Genomic DNA, 25,479 nt, shown 5'->3' with positions numbered 1-25,479 from the left:
TAGCTTCGTTCTTGAAGTACACTGCATCCACACATCCAAACATTTTTAACAGTTGCAACTCAGCGGAAATGCTGGGGGACATACACGCCAAGCAGAGAAAAACAGGAAGCTACAATCGCCACAATCTGTGACCTGAAACAGCAGCCGAGCACAGTGTGGTACAGGCTGTTTGTGCTCAGGGTTTGTGGCTTTACTCTGCTGTGTTTGTTGGGGGGTGGGGGTGGGTTCTTCTGGCATATTGTCAGGGTTTGTGTAAGTTGCTGTTGTTGTTTTTTTTTTCCTTCCCTGGTTCAATACAAGTTAAGCATTTAAACTGATTTATTTTCCCAATTAGCAGGGGGATACATGATCAATAAGGCTGCTGTCAGAACAGACAGCGCCACCTAGCTGCAAGAGTGAAGGCACAGCTGGGATTAAATAAGTATAAATAGGACTTACAGTATGTACACACAATAAGTTAGTAACTAGCTAGCACACAGCCACTCTTTATCTCTTTATGTCGCTTACACAAACACACACACACAGACACACACAAGCACACACACACACACTCTTTAACTCCTCCCACAGATTTTAGATTGTTTTTTCAGCAGGTTCGACTTCAATGTTTCAGTTCAACATTCAGTGTGACTCCAGTCTCCGTCTCCACCACTGCCTCCTTTCACCTGTACAATACTGTCTAAATTAAGGACATCAGTCATTCGTAGGCTGGACTTTTGTTCAATTCCTTCAGTCCTAAGAAGCTCCAGCTGCACTCTGAGAAGCCTTCAATCACCTAAAATGCTCCAGCAAGAGTACTAGCAGGAACAGGGACTGAAACATGACAGAAAAGAGCTTCAAGGGTTCCTTTCAAGGAGTAAAGAGTTAAACAGTTTCTTGCACACAATAGCCATAGTGACCTGCTTCTTAGCTTCATTATGGAGTTACAGGAAAACGGTTATGAACCCTTCTGAATAGACAATTCAAAAGGGTTTATTTATAACATTAAAATAATCTATGAACTTTAACAATTAGAAATAAAATTACATTAGAGCACATATCCTTCAATGCACGTCAGCAATAGGCAGGGAGAGCAAGATAAAGACCCAGCACAGGGCAGAGCAGGCATCAGTGAAGACATATCACTTTGATGAAGTCAGATGCACCATGAAAGGTGAAGCTGGGCTGCAAAGCAGCTTGCACATCAAAGCAACTGCGGGCAGGCTGAAGCAGTTAAAAACATGCTGAGCTACCAGCTGATGTGGGTGAGGACTATGGCTGAAGTTTGCAACTGTGGTGTGTATGAGCATGCATGACACCCACCTGATTCATAACTACTTCTGTAAGTGGTAAAAGTACTTTTTCCTTTCAGCATATCAGAGTGGAGAGATGCTGCTGAACACATCTGGTGAAATCAAAAGGATTGTCTAGAGTGAAAGTTTCCTAAAATAGAAAGAGAAGTAGAGCCAGCTCCCACTTTGGCTTTGGGAAGCAGACACCCTGTTTACTTTGAAGACTAAGCTTCAAACTCTCACGCTTCTTAAAGCTAAAGTTCAGACTGGATCATTAGTCTGGGACAGTCTGACTGTCACACTGGATCCTGTTACCACTGCAGTCCCTTCCTTGGAGTCCACAGTTTAAAAAAGTGGATTAAATTTGTTTTCATCTCTGACAAAGATCCTCATTTGGTCACATTCAGCACTCGCTGGTTTAGTTTCAAACTAAATCTAAAGCTGCACTCATACAAAACAGATTGATGAAGCAGTCTGGACCCACACCTGTAACTGATGAAGTCTGGAAGGACTAGGACCAGCAGGTCACTGTTAATGAGAAACTGGAGTCACGCTGAAACGTGGTTTAAATGCTCCCTGATTTTGGTTCTTTTATTGCGCTTCTTAAAACTCTGCCCAGATCGGCAACATCAGAGCTGCTGGTTTCAGTAGAAAAGGCGAAACTTACAAACAGCACGTCTGCGACCAGGAGCTCAATAATCAATACATGAGAATCTGAGTATTTCACTTGTGCTTTTTGACTCACAGACAGTAGAACAGCAGGGAACTCTGGGAAACATAGTGCAAGGCAGCAGGTGATGGTGATATTCCCTGATCTAATTGGTAAGATTGTCGTTCTCCACCATAGGCTGGTGTCAGTCGGCGTAATGCGGCTTCAGGTTTGGTTTAGGTTAGTTTAACTTTAGTTTCAGTGCTGCTGCTCTGTGAGGAAATCTAAAGACCTGGGATCTCCTGAGTCGGACTATAAAAGCTCATATATCCTGACACACACACACACACACACACACACAGATGCACACAGCAGGAAGACACAGTGCCACAGCAGTCCAGTCATTTCCACTGCTTCAGTCTTTGTAAAGATGTTTCTTATGATTCTTCATCCCCATCCTCCATCATCCTCCTCTGCTCATTTAGGATAAAAACACATCAGAGGTCCGTGACCTTGTTCTCCACCAAGGCGGCGACCTGCTGCAACCGATAGGCCAGCTGCATCTTCTGCCCTGAACTGTCCTCCTCCAGAGACATGATGATCTGAGCAGAAGACACAGTAGAGAGAGGGGGACAAGTGCAGAAGTGTAAGATTAGTCAAGTGAGTTGGTAATAACCAAATACATGTTTGTTTGCTTTGGAGTTTGTTTCTTTTTTTGTAATCTGTCATTTAAACCACTGGATTGCAAAAATGCAATGTAATCTGAATACTTCATGATTTCTTCAGAAGAAAAGAGTGCACCTGTTACCAAGTATTTTATTTATATACTACACTTTATGCACTGCAAATGTATATAAAACATTTGTAGTGCAATTAAAGTGCTAAGTGAGAACTTACAGGTGTTCACAGTAAATAAACTTTATACGAACTATTCATACACAAACTGTTTTTTAATCAGAAGACTTGTGAAGGACTCACATATTGTAGTATAAGATAAGTTTTCCCTCAGAACTACTTTTATATTTTATTTTTACTATAACTAAAAACAAATAAAATGGCTATTTTTCACAGATTATCATAAAAAACAGATAATGATCTGGCAGCGTGACTTACTTTGATATACACTGACTTCAACATTTAGATTTATTTAGAAACATATGCTGAGATAAAATCAGATTTACTGTTCTGTTTCTTTTCTTGTAAATAAAAGAATTTATTTTTTATTTTATTTTATGTTATTTAAAAAAGTTATCAGGTAAACCTGACAATGAACCTGTAATCTACTTACAATTGCTTAAAAAAAAGTCAGGGTTGAAAATAGATTTAGTGAGAGGTGAAAATGCCTGTCAGACATAAGATTTGACACCCATATTTCTGTATTACACTTTCTTCTAGCTGCTTCTAAGTTCATAGTATGATGGCGCAATGTTAATGTAATGTTATAGTTTAAAGTGTACATACTATATTAATTTATTGCAATTTGCACTACTCTCTTGCACAATCCCAGTCTTACTTCTTTACTGTATTTTATCACTTTTATATAAATACCATGTAGCACTCTCTCACAGTATAAGGCCCTCATTAATAGGTGGCACCTTTATTTTAACTATGTTGCTTATTTATTGTAGACTCCATTATTTTTATTTTTATCCTGCTGCTGTAACACAATATTGATGCCACAAGGGAAATTAAAGTATTAAAGTATCCATCCATTGATCCGTCCATCTACATTCATCCCAATAGCATCCAATCCATTACCAGCCCATAGCCTGTGTGTGTGTGTGTGTACATGTTTAGACATCTATGTGAGGACAGAAAATGTGCATGCTACTAAAATTGTGGAGACCAACAGTCACTTACGGGGACAAAATACCCATTCCTACAAGTTTGAAGGCATGTTTGAGACTCAAAATGTGGTTTTAGTGTCAGGTTTACAATTAGGTTATGGTTAGGTTTAGGCTGTTGGTTAGGGTTAGGCATTAATTTTTGATGGTTAGGGTTAGGGTTAGGGGCTAGGGAAAGCATTATGCCAATGAGATCTCCTCACTAAGATATAAAAACGAGTGTGTGTGTGTGTGTGTGTGTGTGTGTGTGTGTGTGTATTACCTGATCATAATATTTGTTGATGTACTTGTAGAGCTCATGGAGAGCCACAAGATTGTTCATTTCTGATGCAAAACTCTGGAGGCAGACAGGCAAAGACAGTTTTAACATCAGTTTTTCTTACAGTTGAATTTCAGTATTTCAGGCTCTGTTGAGTCTGTGTTTACTGACCCCAGAAAGTTCAGTCAGAGTGGAATTCATCTCTTGATAACAGCCTGATGCAGCACTGTGGATGTCACTGTAATACCTGAGCGCATACACAGAAAGTTATCAGTACTGCGGCTTTCAGGCTCAAAGAATCATCGGCTAAATTAGATCTTATCTTCCCCACAGCATAAAAACAGTCTCTCTATAGTGCATTATGAGTTAAACAATGGGGACAGGAAGCTGTCTCACCTTTCCACCAGCTGTTTGTATCTGGGGATCTCTCTGGCGTACAGCAACTTGTTTACAGGCGAGTCCTGATTGGAGAAAAAGTAACCATGAAACCTAGAAAACAAAATCGAAAAACCAAAACCAATACATAGCCAGGCTGAACAATAGACAGAATTCTTACCCGTCCCACTTTGTGCTCAGAGGTGGTGCAAGAGTCTATGAAGGTCTGAGCGATGACAGACAGAACAGCGTCGATGCTGTCGGTCACCTGAACGTCCAGAACGAACTGAGGGTTCTTCAGGATGTTGACCCAGAACCTGAGAGGGAGACTGGAGGGAGAAAGACACGGGTCAGAGAGAGGGAAAGGGATGAGGGCTCTGGGAGTTGAAAATCTCAATCAGATAACCAGATGTGTGCCTCACCTGTTGGTCTTCCAGATGTGGACAGTTTCTGGGTCATCAATTCCATGTTTCTCAGCCATGTCATCCAAAAAGTCGAAGAAAAACCTCACGGCGATCGGAGGAGGACGCTTTGTACTGAGTATCGCCACAAACACGTCATCCACAAACTTTTGCAATGTCCCCTAGTGAGAGACAGAAAAGTAAAGCTGAAGTACAGATAGCCACGTGGTCAGTTCTCTGGTGTGTATTTGTTTGTACTTATCACATGGCAAGGACAGCTACCTGATAGAATGGAGACCAAATAAACGAGTCTGCACAAAAATAACCTTAGATTTAACAGGTATACCTGTAAAGGTTTTAGTGTTTATCCCACACACCCCTCAGACCAAGAGTTTGTCTGTGGAGGTGTGTGGTGGTGAGTTAACTCTTTACCGCCCCCTAGTGGTAGAAGATGGTATTGCAACAACACGCACACACTAATATCAGAACACACACACACACATCTATTTTGCACATATCTCCACCATGTGAAATTAATTTGCTGTTTAACCTCCAGAATCAATGGTGCCCACAATGTCTGACGTCCCCACAATACCTAAAGGTAAGGATATGTGTGTTACCTTCATGGACAGCAACCTGGTCAGGTAAATCTCTGGGATGGCCTTGGCTCTCTCCCTCTCCCTCATACTGCTCTTTCTGTGTTTTGGGATTTCAGGATCTTCACTGCTCTTCACCAGGTGCCATAGACGGAGACCCTCCTCCTCCTCACCCTCCAGCATTGGCGTTTCTGCAGCCACCATAAAGAGACGGTTAGCCACCATGTTTTGGTGTCATACTTTTACACAGAGTTTTATTTTTCCTCTTTTTTGTGCTACATTAATTTTAATCTCTGGGAGTATTAGATTTTAGGGTTTTACATTATATTTTTAATACTGAGATATTCTGTTAAGATGTGTTTCTTACTCTCTCCAGTTTGGAAGACCTGGTTGACTCCCACTCCACCTGAACTTTGAGAACGAGGGATGAGAGCGACTGTGGCGCCGTCGGGAACCTGAAAAACCAAAGCGCAGAGAACGATGTGAACAAGGAGATGGACAACTGGAAGGAGGAGCAGAGAAGGTGGTGGTGGTGGAACATGACTGGCCAGTTGTTTTCACCTTATAGTGCTGCAGTGTGTTGAGTCGTTTCCAACGACCTTGAACCACTGCTGTGACATCATCATCCGACAAGGTCAGATGACCTGCTTGGCCTGAACGCCACTCTATTGACAAAGAAACAGGTACATATGAGCTGCCAGTCTGGATCTACGGATATGATGACACTATGCATTCTCAGATCCACTAACCGAATATTTAAAACACCCACTAATGCTTCGGCCAATTTAATCTCCTACTTTCAGACATCTCAAACAACAGATAGGTGAGACAGGTGTTTACCAAGGTCAAGACTGTCAGCTGATGGTCTCTGAGAGAATGGAGCTCCTCTGTAGACCTGATCCAGAATCTTATCTTTCACCTGAACACAAGCAGACAGCAAAGTGACAAAGGTATTTAGAAATCCCAGTGGAATTAAGAATATAGACGACTACTTCTATGAATCTGAAATTAAATGCTACAGTGAAATTTTGTATTGCAGTGCAACAGAAAGAACATGCCACCAGAGGGCACTTTTTATCGATGGATCGATGTAGCTGAGCTCAGTGAGCTGTGAAAAATAGCGAGACTGGGGGGGGGGGGCTTACATTGCAGAAGGTCAGAAAGGTGAGACAAAAGATGGCAATGCTAGACACTGCAAATGCCACTGGACCCTTCGGCAACCAGAAACAAGAAGGTAGGCATTTTCCCAAAGAGTAATTGCCTAAATGAAAACTCTAAAAGTAAGAAAACTAGTCAAAGGTGGCTAACTTTAGCAGTTACTAACTGCAGGGGCTTTTCATTGCAAATGAACACTGCAAATGAACACACACAGTATTATTAGTATTATTAATATAACCAATACAGTTTAGATAAAATAACACTTTTTTAAATCATCATTTAACACCTGTTCCGCCTTCCAGCTTGCAGGTTTACAACATCAGGACTTCGGTTTTGACAGAGTACAGCTGCCCTCAGTTGCAGCTATATGGGCTGTAGCCACGTGTATTGATAGCTGCTTGCATGACCTAACAGTTGTACCTTGATGAAACATTAGTAATTATTAAATCATCTGTTATTTCTTATGCAGCAGCATATGGTCGCAGCAGATGGCCCCGCCCCTCCCTGAGCCTGGTTCTGGCATAGGGTTCTTCCTGTTAAAAGGGAGTTTTTCCTTCCCACTGTCACCCAAAGCGCTTGCTCATAGGGGGTCATATGATTGTTGGGTTTTTCTCTGTATGTATTATTGTAGGGTCTACCTTACAACATAAAGCACCTTAAGGCAACTGTTGTTGTGATTTGGTGCTGTATAAATAAAACTGAATTGAATTGAAATTATGCCAGCTAGCGAGGATAGCAAGGTTTATTCAGCTAATCAAATATATATTTGTAGCCACAATAACTTCTATCACCATCACATATCACTTACTATCATATGCAGTATAACCAAAAGGTGTGAAGGCATTAAAAATAGACACCGCCCTACCATACAAACAAGCATGTACCTGTGTGATCGTGTCGGTGTCGAGCACTTTAACAGGACATGGCTGTACTTCGACTCCGTTTTTCACCAGCACTGTCAGAGTCTGAGAGAAAGAGATGACTTGTCATAAATGAATCAGTGATTCAGCTGCAGAGCAGTGTGATGTCTGTTACTCTGGTTACCACTGAGCAATATTCAATGTCCTCCCGCAGCAGGTGACTGTCATTGAGCGTTCGTTTGGCTTTTCCCGTCACAGCATCCACCGGCCCTTTGTCCACCTGATACTTTATGGCTCTGTAGAGCATGTAGAGAGGCTCTCCCGCCACCTCCTGATAAACAAAAAGAGCAGTGACCGGGTGGCCAACATTATGCATGGTAGTTTTATACCCAACACTGAGACAATCTTGCGTTTTTTGATTGGTTCTAATTCACAACACTCAAAAAGAAATGTATCAATCTCTGGATACACTCTGCTGAAATGTGAATTAACAATTATGGCAAAAGAAAAATGGACTACACCTCAATGATTCTACTGGGATGTGGTCTGGGACCTGGTGAGATGGGACAGGCAGTGGGACAGAGCCAGAGAGACAGTTACCTTCAGGAAGGAATAGAGGCAGATAGACATCCAGTTGGTCAACATCTTCTCAACAACCGTCTCTGTTCTGAAAGACAAACAGGCAAGCCAAGACATCAGCAGGACAGACAGCTCCTCCCAGCTGAAGGTATAAATCTGAGCCATAAATTTCTGATTTCATACATATGTTCTGTTTTTTTTATGTCACAGTGAACGCTGAAATTAACATTTTGGCTATCTTTCCACTTATTTAGCCGTTCCTAAGGTGGGGGGCAGTGGCAAAGCCTGATTCTACAAAGACTTTGACTGGTTGTGATAAAAATGTTGGGCTCTTTTTAGGGAACTACATCTCAAATTTAAACCTGAAAAGACTTCCTGTTGAGTTCTAATGTGACTGAAGTTGCTTTTGCTTTGCGTACCGGCGCAGCATGAGTTTGGGGTTCTTGGCAACATACTGCTGCACCAGGTCCTGCAGCAGGCTCTTCATGACTTCAGTGAAGTATTCCAGTTTGTCGTGCAGAGCCATGGTGAGCAGGCTGGCCACGTAGCCACGATCTCGCTGGGAGAAACCCTGCTGGGCCTCCAAAGTGTGGATGAACTGAGACACACACACACACACACAGAGGCATATAGAAAGTGAGTCTTAGACGTCATATGACCATTCTCCTGCCTCCTCCCACTATCTCCACTCACCCTGGTGAGGAAGAGTCTGTTATTGAGCAGGTTGTTGAGCTGCTGCAGGCCCTGCTCCACAGTCTGCCTCCTCGACTCAGGCAGATCTAGCTGACGACTCAGTGGCGCCGTCTGCTGGCCAGGAAAGAAAACTCTCTCTGCATATATCCTGTAGTCCAAGAGGGGGACTCCTGGTCCTCCCACATCACTGCTCAGATCCATCATCTCTGTCATCAGGTCTGAAGGACAAGAGGTATATGTTGAGCAAATGGCAGCTTGAGATTTCAAAAACATAAAGAGTTTAAATTTAAATGTATCCAATCAAACACAGAGGGCTCAGTAAATCTTTAAAGTTTTAACATTTTTGGGTAGATCTGCCATCAGGCAATCCAGATGAATGAGAAGTCCAACACGATACGAAGGTTTGCAGTTTAATGTGTTTTCATACCAGTGAACTCTTTGCGGCACTGATCTCCCACGTTGATCTCCAGAGTTTCTAATTGCAGTAAAACCTTTTTATAATCTCGGAGCGCCTGTTTACTTTTCCTCCTGCACAAAGCAAAAAACAACAAAGCAAAAACACATTAACTGAAGATTAATGATGAGATGAAGAATATTCTCATAAAAACATTGAGTCGACTTTTAAAATGTCACTGCAGACAAAAATGAAGTGATTGTCCTTCTTGTTTTTTAAGCACAAAGATACAAATAAAGTGGTTTGAGAGGAAACAAAATCCAAAACGAGATGTCACAACTGCAGAGAAAAGTCGCCTAAAAACACACCTGGTTTCAGACACAGGTGGATACTTACCTGTACATGAGGATGATGACCAACACTGACAGGATGATGACAGCTGCTCCCGCCCCCAAACCGATCTGAGCAGCCAATGGGACAGCAGGCAGCAGAGAGTTGCTGTCGTACTGAACCAATCCCAGGTCCACTTGCAGGTTTCCCATGAAAACCTAACAGAAGACATGCAGACAGAGAGTGAAAAAGGCTGAGTGTGAGAATGAAAATCCCTAAAAAGCATCTCTGCCTTGGATATGAATCCCTGTAAAAGCCAAAAGCACCACTACCAAAGATCACCTTGAGGCTAGGAAGTTCATTGCTGTCATCCACACTGAGTGGTTGGACCTCTGGAGGGTCACAGTACAGGTGAGTACTGTCCAAAGTTTTCACGTCACACTCCTGATCTCCAAGCCAAGCCTTCACTTCCTCTTTGGACATGGCTCTGGTCAGGTCCTGGCCCTGACGGACGAAAAGAGACAGAAACGGAGGTTAAATCTGAATTTATTCCGTCCGCATGGCTCAGGATTCACGTACGACAGTTGCTGTACCTCCACAGCGATCACTCCTCCAGGTTTGAAACGGAACGGCACATCTAGATTTTCTCGGTTGATTGGAAATAAAACCGGGTTTGGATAGTAAGTGAAGCTTTTACCCTGGAAGACAGACAGGCAGAGAGACAGAAAGGTTTTCCATCAAGCATTAGAAGTGGAAGATTGTTCAGTAAGGCTTCATTCACACTGGATTTCTGTCTGTCAGGCAGTGCGGCAGGTTTCAAAGCACGTATGCCTCATTTTTCAGCCTCGGGAATAATTCCAGTTAAAATCTGCTTTTTTTAATCTCCTTTTATTTAAAACCCTTTCAGTCCCTTCCTTTTCTTTTAAGTAAATTGCTATTCAAATCCCTCTAGAGCCTCATCCTTTATTTTCAATCATCTGCATCCTTTTTTTATGCTTTTATATTTGACTATGTGAAAATTAAGGAAGTGGAAATTTTTGTGCGGCTCTGCTAGACGTTAGGGAAACAACGTGACAACATATGCCCCATTTGTTCATATTAATGCGTCACACCGTGTTTAAAGTGAAGTAAAAAATTTGGCTTTGATAAAGAAATGCATGTGTGCTGCTTCACTCCTAATTCCAATAAATCCATACAGCAGCCCAATATCACCCCTTAAAAAGTATTTGAACTGACAAAATTCAGATTTTGGAGATTTAATCTGCTCCTATGAAAGCAGCAGAATTGACTCTGAGCAGCTCCTGTTCGCAGTGCATCGTGTATGTACGAGCAAACGTCACAGAACCAGACGCTGAAGAAAACTGGACGAATGAATGAAGTCATCAAGGATGAATTCTCACTATAATCCACCCTGGTGTTTGACCCTTTTAATCACGGGAGGTACCTTGATGCTCTCATAGTGGACTCTGACGTTATCAAGCTGAAACCAGACGCCCTTAACTTTGACCTCCGGGTTCACTCTGGGGGTCGGGCAAGTCATCTGAGAGGACGACAGGATGGAGCAGCGCTCTGATACCTGAGAGGCAGACGGGGAGGTAAAACAGGCGTGAGACAGGCTAAAAATTTTAAAAGCTCGTCTCCGATTGGTCCGTTTGTCTTACCGTTGTCATGGTGCTGTTAAAGACGAGCTGCTGCTTGGAGGTGAGAAGAGCCAGTCGTTTCTTCCGTTTCACCCTTTGTACCTCTAGAGGCTCCACCCACACAGATATGATTGGCTGCTGCACCACGTCCAGGTTCCTGCCCTCCACTCGTATGACACGCCCACCCCTAAAATAGTCAACAGCTAATTAGCAGGTGTGCGTGTGCGTGTGAGGATCGAGTGCAGGTGTAAGGCGACTGGTGCTTACGCGTAGAAGCTCTCAGCAGGTATGGCGTTGGTGATGACGGGGTCTTCGAGGTAATGGAAGGTAACGTTTGGAATAGTCCGCTCGGCTTTACCAAACAGAACCCGAACTGGGACGAGACCCGTCCGATTGCTGGAACCAGTCTGACACACCAGCTGCGTGTCATTCACCTCTTCAACTCTGAGGACAGGCAAGGAGACGGAAAGTCAGGCACGCAGTAGTATTAGTGCTGCAGTACCAGAAGCCGTAGCGTTGTACTTACATGTAGCAGGGCTGGGTGCCCAGGAAGGCGCTCAGGTCAGACGTCTGCCCGGTGAGCAGCTGTCGTCCTTTGATGGTCAGCCTGGTTCCTCCGGAGACGGGACCTTTATTAGGAATGAGATCCTGCAGCAGGGGATCCTGAACCACAACACGTTAGACATCAGATATACCTTTATACTGGTGACCAGATACCACGTAACACTGGGCTACTCAGTCTTACCTGATAGGTGAACATCTTTGTTGACCTCCCACGAGTTGTTCCCACAGTAACCAAGATGGGCCCTTCTTTCTGCTTCCCACTAGGCTGCAGCTCACACACAACCCTGATGCACACACACAGAAAAGCAAACATGAGCTTGTGTGTTTGTGCTTTAGTCATAAAACGTGTGATGTTCCCGTCTCCATGCAGAGGAGGACAGCTACACTGGTGTACCGACTGTGGAAGATTCCTATTGGTGGAACAACACTGGGAAAAAAACAACTTTTTCTTGTTTATTCCTTTGAGCTCTGAGTCACCATAACCACATCCCAACTGTTCTGACATGTGTCACTTATGTGTGTGTTTATCTATTTATCCAGTGACTGTTTTGGAAAATCAATTTTCAAGGTCAAAATCACATATTCTGATAACATAGCCCTGCTATAAGACACACTCGACTCGCTGCAGTCTTACTACACCTACATGACAGGTGTCACAACTCAGAAACTGATTGGTTCCACACTGGAATAGAAATGGAAAAAGTCAACTCAGGAACCAAAGTAACCATCCTCAGAACTTTCCAGATTTTGTAGCAGTCTCACCCTTACTCTTTTTACTCTTTAAAACATTTTCTTTCTGATTAAGATAATAGTTAGGGCTGGATCAGATGACCCAGAAGTACCTGTGTGACAACCATATAATAAACAAGCCTGGTTAAACCCTGTGAATCTCATTTATCAAAGAATGCACTGGAGCATCCTTCATGGAAGTAAAGGAGATAATGATAACCTACAATTCAACGAGTGCACCATAAGACTATTAATGAAAGCAAAGATAAAAATATCTGACACAATGATGGAGGCCAGCGTGTAAATTACAGCTACGGCTTCCATCTTTTACAATAACTTTAATATGTGCATATGCTTTGAACTTATAATAGCCTTTTATTAAAATCTGCGTGTTATCTGTAATGTAGATTTAGAAATATAATAAGCTTAATTAAAATGATCAAAGTGAAGCGAGGGTTACAGTGTTACACTGGCTATGTTCTCATTTGGGATATTTCGGGATTAGCATCAATTAATTCTATTTCAGAGATGCTAAAAGCCTTAATATGGTTAGGAGATGTTAGATTTAACAATATTTCTTAATTCCAGCATTTTATTTCACCATCATGAATGTTACATTATATTGTTCATATTTATAAAGCCTTCATAAAACATCAAGCTAAGAATACAAGCTTTTGTAGTCCCTCTTCAAAAATTGTAGTTTTATCACAGAAGACCAGCGTCAACAAAATTCACTGTCACAAGCTTTTGCATCTTTTCTTGACCTTGTGACATTTTCCATGAAGGTCAAAGAAGATGTGACCCAGTTCTTTTTTTGTCCTTGTTCTTCAACCTTGAGGAAGCTTTAACGTGTTTGTCTTTACTTGGTAACATCAAGCTGAAGTTGAGACAACAACATAAAACTAAACTGATAAAGTTTTAAACTTTGGAGCAGGTCCCCAAGTTCCTAAAGATACGAAATCCCCGAGGCTGAGTTGGTGAAAGTATTCGAAAATTAAACAAAGGCATGCGGAAGATTTCAATCTGATAGCTTATTCAAAAAAAGCACGGAGGCTAAATCAAAATGGAGATTTTGCTCCCGAGGGAGTGAGTTCAAACAGAATCAGTTCTGAAGAGAAAAAGGTTTCGCTCCATAAAAGCTTGTGTTTGAATTTTCTCTCTGTGTGAGCATCAGATAGATTTGTCTCCTGTTAAAGGTTCTCCCTGATCTAAATCGAGGCTCTGAGGATGGGAGGCGTTATGCGCTGTACAGGTTGTAGAGCTCCTTAGGGCAATAAAGAAAAGTGACTCAACAGTTTAACAGCGAGTAGGAGCAGGCTGCTAGTGTCACACAGACAGGAATAAGAATATTTGACTATGTTAGAGCTGCTGAAAGGAAATGAGAGAGGACACGCTAGAGTGGTGTCCTTGGAGGATTTCACCTGATTCTAGACTTTTTCTGTTTCAAGGTGTTCACTGAAGACTGTTTCACCGCTTTAATATGAGACATATGAGCACAGTCGAGCACTGAAGCATGGCTGGAAGTGTTTCTGGTTTTTATTATGATGTCGCAAAGTTGACCTGTAACTGTTTGGATTTAGGAGATCACATCACGTGTCAGAAGTCAGTACACAACTTTGTGATCACATCCACAGTACGAAATAAAATCGTAAAAATGCAGAAGTGTCTTAAACCTGCATGGTTTCTAATGGCCAGCAGGGGGCGACTCCTCTGCTGCGAAAAGGTTCTAGCTTGTATGGACGTCCATGAGAAAACAGCCCTGGGCTTCCACACTGCGAATTCAGTAAACATTTTCCTGATGACATCATCAGCTCAGTCACTGATTTCCAGTAATAATGAATAAAACATTTAGTTCATTTTGTAAATTATAGTCATTACTAGGGTCAGAAAGGAGGACTATCCAAGGTGTAATCAGCAACCTATGCCAATGAGCCTCAGTTTCTCCATCAGATCACACATATGATTTAAAAACACAAAGATGGCGACAGCATAAAGACTCACTTGAGGCTTCTTAATGGGACTTCACTAACCAGTGGGTGATGTCACGGCTGCTACGTCAGTCTTGGCTATGCTAGAAGTGGGTGTCTGTGGTTTTACACTTTTCAGAAGAATATTGATGGATTGAAAACTTCTGGACTATCATCATCAAGACATCGAGAATCCCAGTTATTGATATGTTATTGTGCTGAACTGGTGACTGCCAGGTTTGTAACAAAGCAGACAGAAAGGGAGGTCTCATCACGTCTCTCTGTGATTCAGTTATGTGCTGAATGATTGCATAAATGAATCCCGTAAACACTAATGTAATCATCATGTTACCTGGTGGAGATCTTGTAACCTTTAGACTGAGGCAGACATTGAATACCCGCCACAGTGACTCCGCCCACCACATCCTCATACTTCATGCCCAGGTTCGATCCTGTGATCGTCACCAGAATGCCGCCCTCTAGAGGACCGGAGGCAGGCTCCACCTGCAGACAGACAGGTAGAAACAGTTTGAACGTTCCTGTGCTAAAACGAGCTCTGCAGACAGACAGACTGATCTTCCGATCATTATAAAAGGACGAGAGATGGAAATCTGTGGGAGAATTGTAGGAACACAAAGATGGCAGCTGTCCTGCCCCCAAATAGCCAACCAGTCAAAATGGGAAACAGGCAGAAGTACCAACTGTTTCAGTGTGTGTGCTTGCATCGTAGGAATATAACTTACAGAGGCAAAAAAAAAAGCTTCTTACACCTTTGAAGCTGCTTTTATTGGATGTGACTGATGATTCTATACATGCAGTTTTTAGGTCCCAGTGACCACTGAAATTAAAGTTATACCAGGTTCACTCAGACAGGGCTTCAAAATTACTGCCTGGATTTGATCCAGTATGGTGCACAGACTTCCTCTAGATGGACTTTGACGAGACCCACCTTTGTGATCTGAGGAGGCGGGCAGGTGTCTGCAGGTTTACTGGAGCAGGTTCGGTTGTACACACAGCTCGGGGCTGGGCTTCCAGGGCACCATACACAGCCGTACTCTTTAGGCACCGCCCTGCACTGTGAGCAATCTGATTGGCCAGCTGAGCAGTCATACAGCTGGACTGTATATAAATAAGAAAAGGAGACAAATATCATGAATGCATTTCTCTGTCTTTGTGAAGACTGAGTTTTTTTCACACAGACTCAGACTGTATGCACAGGTATAGAATGACACACAGCTGTCCTAGAAAATGTTAATGCAGATATTAAAACTGAATAATACTAATAGTGATATTAATAATGGAAACAATATCAAAAATAGAGTTAAATTTATAGTTTTTATTTTCTAATTCTAATAAGCAATTGATCTTTATACTATATTAAAAAAGATCCAAAGACTTAATAAAGATAATATCTGAGTTTCAAATGTTTAAATTAGAATTATTAAAATGCTTTAACATTTAAAACCATTCATTTTCTAATGCTTTGGTATTAGAGCTGTATGAAATAACCATGAAATTGATGTCCTTTCATCCTTACTGCTGAACCTTCATTTCTTGGCAATATTCCACATATGGTTTCAGTAACTGCAACGAGGCTTTTGTCGTAGGTTGGAGCTTTCCCTTTCCCTGCTTCCTCTTCTCCTGGTCTGTGTTTATTTTATGTATCACATACAGTTCCGGATTCAGGGGACACAACACTCTGATTCACTAGTAAAAACAGTACTGGGCACTAGAAACTTGTCATGAATCCAAGTGTAATTTCACATGTGTACTTATTTTTTATCTAAATATTAGTAAAGGAGGCCCACGCCCTCAGTGCGCACTACATCCACACACAGGTAAGGCTCTTACGTCGGAGTCCAGGTGAGGCATCAATGCGTCGTTCCCCTCTCCGCAGGTAGACAGGAGCAGAATACTGAAGTTGACTGACTGGATGTTGAAACTACAGACAGTGGGACAGGTGGACAGACAGAATTTTAAATATCAGCTGTGTGGTTACTGCCATTAACTAATTATCTGCAAAAGTGTTTGCGTGCATCTCTTACTTGATGCTGCATGCAGGTGAAAGTGTGCGTGTTGTCGCGCATTTTCTCCACAGAAGCTGTCAGATTAGTCCGGGATCCTTCGATTTCAACAACACACACATACGGAGCTTCATCCTGCAGAGAGACCACACACAGACGCTCAGCTGTTTGATTTTAGTGATTCAGGTCAATAGAACAGACCAACGCCCGAAGGCTGGTACCACGAAAGTAGTTCAACATACTCGGGATACCTTTGCCTTATCTGGTTACATTTCATCTAAACGGCCAATCTCTTTAAAGTAGGTACCAGACAAAGCCTGGGGGCTAGAATCAGCCTGCCAATGATTCCAGTCTTTGAAAATGTGAAGGAGCGTGTATAATTTAGACTTTTAACTGTGTTTTACAGCTTGTACTACTGATAAAGACCTCCCCCATGCCTATTCATACTACACGAAAGTAAATACGATATACATAAACAATTAAATAACAGAAACTTCCCGTTTTTTCACTACTACAGGAATTCATGATTTTTACAGTGAGTCCACAGGAAAAACATGAAAAAAGAAAAGAAAAATTCTGTTAATTAACAAAAAACAATCTGTGCAATGAGCTAACAAAATTTTTACACATTTATTTCTTACAATTTAAGCCAAAAGTATCATTATTGTATCACACAGACAAACTGAGATGTATTGTTGAATTTGCACTTTTTTGTTGTATTAAAGCGTCTCAGGAGTTAAACGTGTGGTTAAACTTGACACTGACAAAAAGAGGAGTTTCACTGATTCGGTCCACGATCACAGTGGGCTGTATGTGGCTCATGATGTAAAATGAATTTGAGATCCCTGCTATAGACCCTCTCACTATCTGCACACAGAGGTTCACAGAATTTTGCCGCATTATTATTTTCCTGAGGAATGATTGGTCAGTAGGTGGTGGTTTTGCACATGTTGATCTTGTTTCTTGTTAAGAAGAGTAAACCTAAATAAATTCAACCCAAAGTCCCAAATCATAAATTGCAGCACATGCTTACGTTTTATTAACAGACTGATGGATGAACATAATATAGGAGGTCGTTTATTTTAATTGAAAGCAATACTTTTTAAGTGCATATTATCACAGTAACATGATGGAGCTGCAGCTGCTTTCAGGATTAGTTCAAAGCTGAATTTTTATCTGATGTTGGAGGTTTTTTGATGACAACAGCTCTGAAGATGAAGAAGTAACTGAGGCTTCTGATGAGGCTTCCGTGCCTTTTACTATTTACATTCAGAGTTATTGCAGTTCTGTTCTAGGAGTCTTTATTTTGTACAAATGGTGGTGTACCGCAGGGTTCTGTAAGACGGCCTGTGGCTTCATAAATGTCAGTTTGCATAAGAATGAAATTAATTTATGTTCCCATCCAGCAGCAGCAACCTGATAATTAGCTCAGACTAAAACACTGAAAAAGCACAAATGAATTTATGATTCTCTCAGCTGCCTCGAACTCGCTGCTGTTAACAAACAAGCAGATATCGAGTAAAAATTTCCATTCTGTGGAGCCAGAAGACCTGACGCACTCCTGGAAACGCCTGCCTACAGCTGCTGCAGACACAGATGTGGAAACACGATGAGGAGCCAAGGCTTACTGAAACTAACAGAGACTCCTACACTCTTCAGTCTCTGAGCGTTTCTTCTTCACTCACCTCTCTACATGTTTATTCATCACTTTGCATTTAATCGTTAGTTATGATTAATCTCTAGCTCTTTTCCACAGTGTGTCTCTTGTCCCTCCTCTGGTTCTGCTGGAGGTTTCTTCCTGCTAAAAAGGAGGTTTTCTGTCCCACTGTCACCAAGTACTTACTCATCATCTGATTGTTCGGGTTTTCTCTGTAATATTGTAGGATCTTTATCTTACAATATAAAGCACCTTAAGGAAGACTGTTGTTGTGATTTGACGCTATATAAATAAATCTAAATTGAACAGCATCAGATCGGCTTCGTGTTTATGTGTATGCCACACTCAGACAGAGAACAGTGTAGCAGTGCAACCAGATACAACAACCAGGCTCCAAGAAACAAAAGCTCTAACTTGGTTACGCTAAATGTCACTTTTTGGGAGGTTACAGCAGATGTCGCAGCACCAGACAGTCGAAACATGAAATATCAGTCTGATCTGACTAATGTTCATCCACTTCAAACAAAGACTGTTTTTACAGTTTTAGACATGAAAAACGTTTTTTTAGTGTTAATTTTGTGGTCTAAATATTACTAACAGCGTTTGACAGTGTTTTGAATTAAGTTGTTAATGGGACCATTCGATTAGACTCAAGTTCCATTTAGATCCCCGCAGACTTACAGTGTAGACGTCCAGGTTTCGTCCCCGCAGCACCACTGTGGCGCTCAGGCCCATGGGAACTAAAGCAGAGCTCTGTAGGTCGTAGACTAGCGGACAGGAAGTAGGACCAGGAGAGTCCTGCAGACAGAGAGGAGGCGGGGTTAGAGACAGGCTGACAGACAAAAAGATGGAGACAGACGGGGCAGCGGGCCGTCTTACTCTGTGGTTGAGGATGATGTGCTGGTTTGGACAGCTGTGGTTGTGAGTGCAGAGTTGATCCAGAGGACACCAGTTACAGCGCCACACACTGCTGACACACGCCAAACACCTGAAACACACACCACGGCCTTCAGCGTCTCCTCCATCACTGATTTAGATTCAGATAAACCTACAGCACTGTCACTGTGCCTACGTGACTTACTGGGAGCTCTGGTTCAGTCGGCTTACAGCCATGCAGTCATAGAAGGTCAAATTGCCCGTTGTGACGGTCACATGACCAAACATCAGTGACACGGGCAGGATCATGTGATCTGCAGGTGAGAGGTGAGAGAAGTTACACAGTAGCACACCTGAATGAAGACGTTTTTACTGTCACTACGTGCTGCACTCGGACTCTGTCACCGGCGCTCAAACTGCTGCGTGCTGTAAAATGCTTCACATGCAGTTAAACCTCCTGATATTTTTGGCAGACTTATTCTGAAACACTGTGTACTGGGACACACTAAATCTGTTTCTGGCATACTAAGTAGGATGGTATTATGGAGGATTGGAACGCGCCCACAGTTCCTACTCACCGCTTCCTGTGGGCAGAGGTGGGAGGTGCTCCGGGGCAGGGGATTGGCAGGTGATGCTGCTTCCCGTGACAATGGCAGGTTGAGGCGGGAGGAGCCCGAAGATGCAGGACAGAGACTCCTCCTTTGCGAGGGTAGGAAGCTGGGGGACCGACAGCGTTACCTGAGAGACGAACACAGAAACACGGTTACTGCTTTTCCATCGGGACGCTTCTCTCTGTCTCTAGAGCAGCTGTGTCTCGTATCAGCAATCCTTCCATTGTCTTACTGTCAAAAAAAGAAACGCCCATTGACAGTTTGGGGTCTTTCTATTATTTTTCTTTACTTATTTATATATTTTAGGTTTACAAACGAGAACAAAACCACTTCTGTGCTGGTTGAAAAGCTCTCAGTGTTACTTTCTCTTCCTTCTATTTTAAAAATAAATAACTTTACTTCACATCACAAAATCTTAAAAGGTTCACAACCACGGTTATTGTCTGAATTCATTTCACTCAGTCCACAATAACTCCTATGTTTGCGCTGATCCTTATAAACCCTGTGAAGATACTCGGTGAGGCACTAAATATGAAGATGTTTCTTTCATCCTGTCAGCGCTGCAGCAGTAAACAGCTGCTGCAGATGTTCATCGGCTGCTGTGAATCTTGTCTGAAGGATTGGAACTGGCTGGACTTGCAGTGCCTCTGCAATAACACACAGCCAACACAACAACACAACTGTGTTGAAACAGAATCAGCAACCTTCAGTCAATCAGAGAGCTGCTGAACTAGCACCTCAAGTTTTCCTTCAACCTGGACTGATACAGACACCTGCCAGCAACACCTAAGGGTGCCCTGACCCAGGCTGTCATCACTGCGGGAGTGGCTGACTGCATCATAACGCTGTCAGTCAGAATCAGATCAAAACAACAGCAGCCTACCTGCGTCTGCTCTTCTTTGCTGTGATTGGCCGGCTGCAGGCTCTGCACTGTCACGCACTGACTCGTTGGTTCAAAGCTCCAGAGCCAGTGGTTGGGCTGCAGGTGACGCTGACACTGATGTTTCCGGGAACATCTGCACAAAATACAAACATTTGCAGATTAGTAACAACAACAACAGCAACAAACAACCAAAATGCAAAACGGCGTCAGAGCGATGTCACATCAACGTGCAGATGCTGCTGTGATCAAACCAAATCTACTACACTTTCTTCTTCTACTGTCAGTCAGACTTTTTACAAAAAAAGTAAAAAGTTTACAAAAAGTTTACAAAAAGATACAAAGAATAAAAATGCACTTTTAAAAAGTTACAAACCACCACCCGACAGGTAGACCTACCTTCCCTCCAGGACACACCAGCCACAGTACGGGTCTCGGACAGCGAGACAGGAGCGACAGTCTGTCTGTTTCTCACAGGATGACACAGGAACCTTCGACAGCTGAGAGAAAGACAGGAAACAGTTTGTTTTCATTTTTTCTTAAATGGATCGTCTGATTGGATATTGGAGACAAAGGGAGGAAGGAGGAGGGAAAAAAACTGAAGAAAAGAAAGTGAGACAGGAACTGAGGAAGGAGGTCGACTGTCTCTCACCCTGCTGTTTGTTAAAACATAAACATGTTCCTGGCTCTCATCCAATAGGAGATCAGCGCTGACGGCACTGTCACTGTCCACCAACTCGCTGCCATACAGATGGCCTGACTGACTGGAGATCACCAATACCTGAAAAACAGCAACACAGGTGAGTCCACAGATTCCGACACTGTTCTGTTGTTTGGTTTGTGCAACCTCAATCCCTTTCCTCACCTCCTTTCCTTGTGTCCTTTATACCAAACAACAAATTACACATGAGACACTCCCATCAGTGTTTAAACCTTTGTGGTAGTTTCTGTTGCAGCCTCCTGCTTTTGTTACTTTTTTTTTAACTCACATTGTGGCAGAACGTGACAAGAGTCCTCTCTCTCTGTCTCTCTCTCTCTCTCTCTCTCACACACACACACACACACACACACACACACACACATCAGGTATTCATATCTTGTGGGGACATCTAATTGACATAATGCTTTCCCTAGCCCCTCATCCTAACCATGAAAAATGAATGCCTAACCCTTACCCTAAACCTAACCATAACCCAATTACAATTGTAACCCTGTCACTAAAACCACATTTTGAGTCTCAAAAATGCCTTCAAACTTGTGGGGACCAGGATTTTGGTCACCACAAGGGCTGTTGGTCCCCACAACCAGAGTAAACTACACACTCTCTCTCACACACACACGACTGGAGAAAAGCAGAAAGCTTGACAGCAGATTTCTAAAATAAGGTATGAATACAAAAGAGAATCATTGTCCTCCCGCTATGTCTAATGCCTCTTTTAAACATCACAGGTGAAAAGACGTCCACAGAGGGTACACCTGTGCCTCCTCTAATCACGGTTCCTACAGCAAGCCTCCCGTCTCCAACTTCAGGTACTGACAAACCCCTTAAGATGGCATGACTGACTTCCAGATCAGAGACACGGAGACAGAGAGAAACAGGAAAGGGCCTGGTCGGACCCTCCCTGCTGTCAGTAGATCTCAGTGAAGGGCGGAAAATTGGCTGACTCCATCCCAGTTTCACTAATTGCCTGATACATCCACACCCTGAGATGTTCTGGATCTGTACTAATGCCACTAAAACACAAACACACATCTCTGTGTACTGTGCATTGTTTATTTGTTCTGAGTACAACAAAAGAACGCTCTTTCTCTGCTGCACAGTATTTGTCACTGAATGACTTTCCTGCTCGAGCGATGAGACGGGATCCTTTCATGTGGACTCCTGCTGTGCCGACTGTGTGAAGTATTTTGAAAGTTAACTCAAGATGGAGAAACTCGTGTCAGCAAATATAAAATGTCTAAGAGCTGAAATGTTGTGACAAGTAAAAATGATGATCATCAACATTTAATTTCAGTAAAGTGACAACATGAAAGCAGCAGTGCCTGCTGCCGCTGCGGCAGCAGCAACAACCCGCCAGCAGGTGGAGCTGCTTCACCCCGACAACACCCCTCAAGGCACCTCCACTATCAGCAGCGTGTGACAAAGAGAACAATTCAGACAGTGAAAAATGCAGAAAGGAGGATCGTTTGAGTTTGAACAGACTCGATCCTGCTGTGCCACATCCAGTTTATTTTTTGTCTTTTTTTATTCTTGCTGAGATGGAACAGCAGCATCCTGACAAAGTAGAAACTCTGGAAATCTCTACCATATCTCAGCCACTTCACTCACTGATTGGTCAATTGTGTGCAAGTATAAAGGTATGGCAGGGCTTTAGTGTCTCTCTTATCCCTCTGTGTTCAATCTTCACTCAAATACTTTTGTCACGTTTCATGTGTACAGCTGTGAGTTTGTGAAACACTGAGTTTTTTAGAAGAATTGAAGTACTGTTACTGCTTTTTCCTGTAGAAATGCGAACCTGTCTCCTGGATTTCACCTGAAGGCATCAGGGTGTAAATTTGAGTTCAGGAGACACTTCTGCACCGCAGACTGCAATAACCTAAAAACACAATGCTTAGTGGAGTTTAATGCTGAGCATTTTCATCATCACCGTCTTCTTCTTTTAAACAGGATGCAATGAGGAAAGGATTTTTCTGACTGGGAAACTGAGGACATCACAGGTTCATTTATGTTTAACAATTTAAAAAGACAAAGACTATCTTCTCTGACTGTTAAAAGAACCATATTTGTGTTTTAACAGTAAATGGACTAGTTCTTATATGCTGCTTATCTACTCAACTTGGGCATTCAAAGCACTTCATACAGCATTTCTCATTCATCCATTCACACAAGCACTTTCTTCTACACCTAAGTCCTTTCTATCTTACATTCACACACATTCATGCTCCGATGAACGCATCAGAGATCAGCTTGGGGTTCAGTATCCTGCCCAAAGATACTGAGACATGCAGACTACAGCAGCCAGAATTTGAACCACCAACCTTCTGATTAGTAAATGACTTTCTCTACCTCCCGAAGAACAGCCACACCCACTCATAATGACCTGAATGACCCGAAACAAGTGAGTGAGCCCACAAAGTCTACAGGGCAAAGGAGCCAGAGCTGCTTTCACATCGATTTCTATATAACTAGAAGTCCTTTTACAAGCAGAGGAGTCAGGAGTCACTGTGCTTCTAGTATACGTCCGCACAAAAATTCAAAACATGTGCGGGGACTCTGTCTTTAGATATGTTAAAGTGCAGGAGCTTTCTCTCCTGGGAACACATGTGCATATGTGTTTCTTTAGTTCGGATAGCCTCGGGTGCCACGCCCACAGAAACACTGCAGGAGCGTCACATGCTGGAGAAACTGGTGCTTGAGCATCTTTCTGATAGCTTCACTATTTCACAATCCCAGCAGAAGCACAGCAGTTAACATGTGCCCGGGTTCACCGCGAAAAACGTGGTGTTGCACTTGTACATGCCTCTTGTTGTTGATTGGTTATTGGTCCCTCAGGTGCACTCTGGGTAAGGATCCAGCAGGAGGCCCTGAAACATTTACAGTGTGTGTGATTAAATATTAACGGGGAGAATCAAAGCTCTGCTGTTTACCTCGCTGAGGCTCCGAGGCAAGATTAGAGCTCATTAACGCATACACGCACACAAGTTTGTCCTTCTAACTTTGCGAGGACTATGAGTCACATGGTGGATTCCCAGGACCCTTACCCTAAACTTGAACTTGATAAAAACTTCAAAATGAAATGGAAAAAAATGCCTCTTAAGGTGTCCCGCAGCGAGAACAATTGGGTGCAGAATCTCGTCACTTTTCAAATGTCCTCTCTAACAATGTGTAAGACTGGGTCCTCATAAGCCACATGTACAAGTACACACACACACACACACTTACACCCAGTTAAAAGCTTCAGGGGTGTCCTGCTGGATTCTTACCAGACTGCACCTGAGAGACCAATCACCAATCAACAACAAAAGTCTGAGCATGCTCCCATGTGACCCTCCCCAACACCACCCACTCTTCCCAAACGCACCACACCCTCGAGCTAAACGCCTGTTAGTCACACACACACGCATACATAGAGTGTATCATTGTGTTGCTTATAAAGAGCTTCAGGCTACAAGCTGCTCTGTTCAGTGTGTGTGTGTGTGTGTGTGTGTGTGTGTGTGTGTGTGTGTGTGTGTGTGTGTGTGTGTGATCATTTTCCTGGTGCTTCTCTTCAGACCTTCCAGTTACAACATAAACAGGAAACAGCTGATTCCTCCCTGTAGCTAGAGATGGAGACACAAACGCCTGAACAGGCCTTTTCACTGCCAAGTAAAAACCAGTCTCACCAGCTGGTCTCTTAGCAGCTCCATTAGAGTGGAGGGGTCTAAAGCCTGTTCAATTAAGCATTATTCATATATGCATTTGCTCCCCAAAACTTTTCATGTGAGAGTACAAACGGTTTTATACTACAAGTAACTGTCTGCTAAATTCACAGCAGGGAGATTAAGCATCATGTGTCTTATCGCTCCATGTTCAGCCACAATCTGCACCATTTCAGCTGTTGTGTGGTACATGTGGGAAAGGGTAACTGAGGTCAATGGCCCGACCGACGCCTTCTACTTCATGTGTGAAACGGCTGTAAAAAATGTTGGTGGTGTCACCTTTTGCAGTTGTCCCTTTCTGTCTCCCAGGAAAGCGATGGTGTGGCCCGCCTCAGTTGCTGTGGTGACAGCGGTCAGCTGTATAGTGGAGTTGACAATGGGCGTGGCTTTGAGGGGCACGGCGCTAGCGATGGGGTTGGGGGTGTGTTCCCCTCCACAGGGGTACTCTGAGAGAGAGTCCTGGTAGATGAATAAACAGAGAGAGAGAAGCCAGTGAACACAGGTATGTGGTCAGCCCTGCTTTATCTGTTTACGTCTCTAAACACAAACAAACACACAAACAATATTGCTTCCATTCACCTTTAAAACTCGTGCTTTTTTCCACTCAGCCTGTCACTTTAATCTGTGTGTTTTTGCTCTATGTGGGTCAGCTCTGTGCTACAAGCTCTGTGTTTGAGTGGCAGCTGTCTGATGATAAGTCCAG

General features: G+C 42.9%; 1 protein-coding gene across 1 annotated transcript in view; it reads right to left on the bottom strand.

The window, feature by feature from the left end:
• Nucleotides 1-203: 203 nt before the first annotated feature.
• The window catches only part of plxnb3 (plexin B3), a 54,711-nt gene continuing 29,435 nt past the window's right edge, over nucleotides 204-25,479 (bottom strand). Inside the window, exons 4-39 of the mRNA XM_063465539.1 lie at nucleotides 25,056-25,235; nucleotides 21,010-21,138; nucleotides 20,757-20,857; nucleotides 20,361-20,493; nucleotides 19,445-19,604; nucleotides 19,072-19,180; nucleotides 18,870-18,978; nucleotides 18,672-18,788; nucleotides 16,355-16,468; nucleotides 16,161-16,251; nucleotides 15,259-15,428; nucleotides 14,662-14,813; nucleotides 11,795-11,897; nucleotides 11,576-11,712; nucleotides 11,317-11,493; nucleotides 11,071-11,236; nucleotides 10,854-10,985; nucleotides 10,003-10,107; nucleotides 9,752-9,913; nucleotides 9,476-9,627; nucleotides 9,113-9,213; nucleotides 8,686-8,903; nucleotides 8,412-8,590; nucleotides 8,014-8,080; nucleotides 7,598-7,744; nucleotides 7,438-7,518; nucleotides 6,236-6,314; nucleotides 5,957-6,060; nucleotides 5,763-5,850; nucleotides 5,420-5,586; nucleotides 4,821-4,981; nucleotides 4,580-4,727; nucleotides 4,420-4,484; nucleotides 4,195-4,270; nucleotides 4,027-4,101; nucleotides 204-2,522 (exon numbers count right to left, since the gene is read on the bottom strand). Coding sequence (XP_063321609.1) covers nucleotides 2,418-2,522; nucleotides 4,027-4,101; nucleotides 4,195-4,270; nucleotides 4,420-4,484; nucleotides 4,580-4,727; nucleotides 4,821-4,981; nucleotides 5,420-5,586; nucleotides 5,763-5,850; nucleotides 5,957-6,060; nucleotides 6,236-6,314; nucleotides 7,438-7,518; nucleotides 7,598-7,744; nucleotides 8,014-8,080; nucleotides 8,412-8,590; nucleotides 8,686-8,903; nucleotides 9,113-9,213; nucleotides 9,476-9,627; nucleotides 9,752-9,913; nucleotides 10,003-10,107; nucleotides 10,854-10,985; nucleotides 11,071-11,236; nucleotides 11,317-11,493; nucleotides 11,576-11,712; nucleotides 11,795-11,897; nucleotides 14,662-14,813; nucleotides 15,259-15,428; nucleotides 16,161-16,251; nucleotides 16,355-16,468; nucleotides 18,672-18,788; nucleotides 18,870-18,978; nucleotides 19,072-19,180; nucleotides 19,445-19,604; nucleotides 20,361-20,493; nucleotides 20,757-20,857; nucleotides 21,010-21,138; nucleotides 25,056-25,235 — 4,560 coding nt within the window. The 3' untranslated portion in view covers nucleotides 204-2,417. The remainder of the gene's footprint in view (nucleotides 2,523-4,026; nucleotides 4,102-4,194; nucleotides 4,271-4,419; nucleotides 4,485-4,579; nucleotides 4,728-4,820; nucleotides 4,982-5,419; nucleotides 5,587-5,762; nucleotides 5,851-5,956; nucleotides 6,061-6,235; nucleotides 6,315-7,437; nucleotides 7,519-7,597; nucleotides 7,745-8,013; nucleotides 8,081-8,411; nucleotides 8,591-8,685; nucleotides 8,904-9,112; nucleotides 9,214-9,475; nucleotides 9,628-9,751; nucleotides 9,914-10,002; nucleotides 10,108-10,853; nucleotides 10,986-11,070; nucleotides 11,237-11,316; nucleotides 11,494-11,575; nucleotides 11,713-11,794; nucleotides 11,898-14,661; nucleotides 14,814-15,258; nucleotides 15,429-16,160; nucleotides 16,252-16,354; nucleotides 16,469-18,671; nucleotides 18,789-18,869; nucleotides 18,979-19,071; nucleotides 19,181-19,444; nucleotides 19,605-20,360; nucleotides 20,494-20,756; nucleotides 20,858-21,009; nucleotides 21,139-25,055; nucleotides 25,236-25,479) is intronic.

This window comes from Pelmatolapia mariae, linkage group LG20, assembly GCF_036321145.2.
Source record: "Pelmatolapia mariae isolate MD_Pm_ZW linkage group LG20, Pm_UMD_F_2, whole genome shotgun sequence".
Taxonomy (NCBI): domain Eukaryota; kingdom Metazoa; phylum Chordata; class Actinopteri; order Cichliformes; family Cichlidae; genus Pelmatolapia; species Pelmatolapia mariae.
The sequence above is the reverse complement of the archived record's forward strand: the minus strand, read 5'-3'. Positions and strand labels throughout refer to the sequence as shown.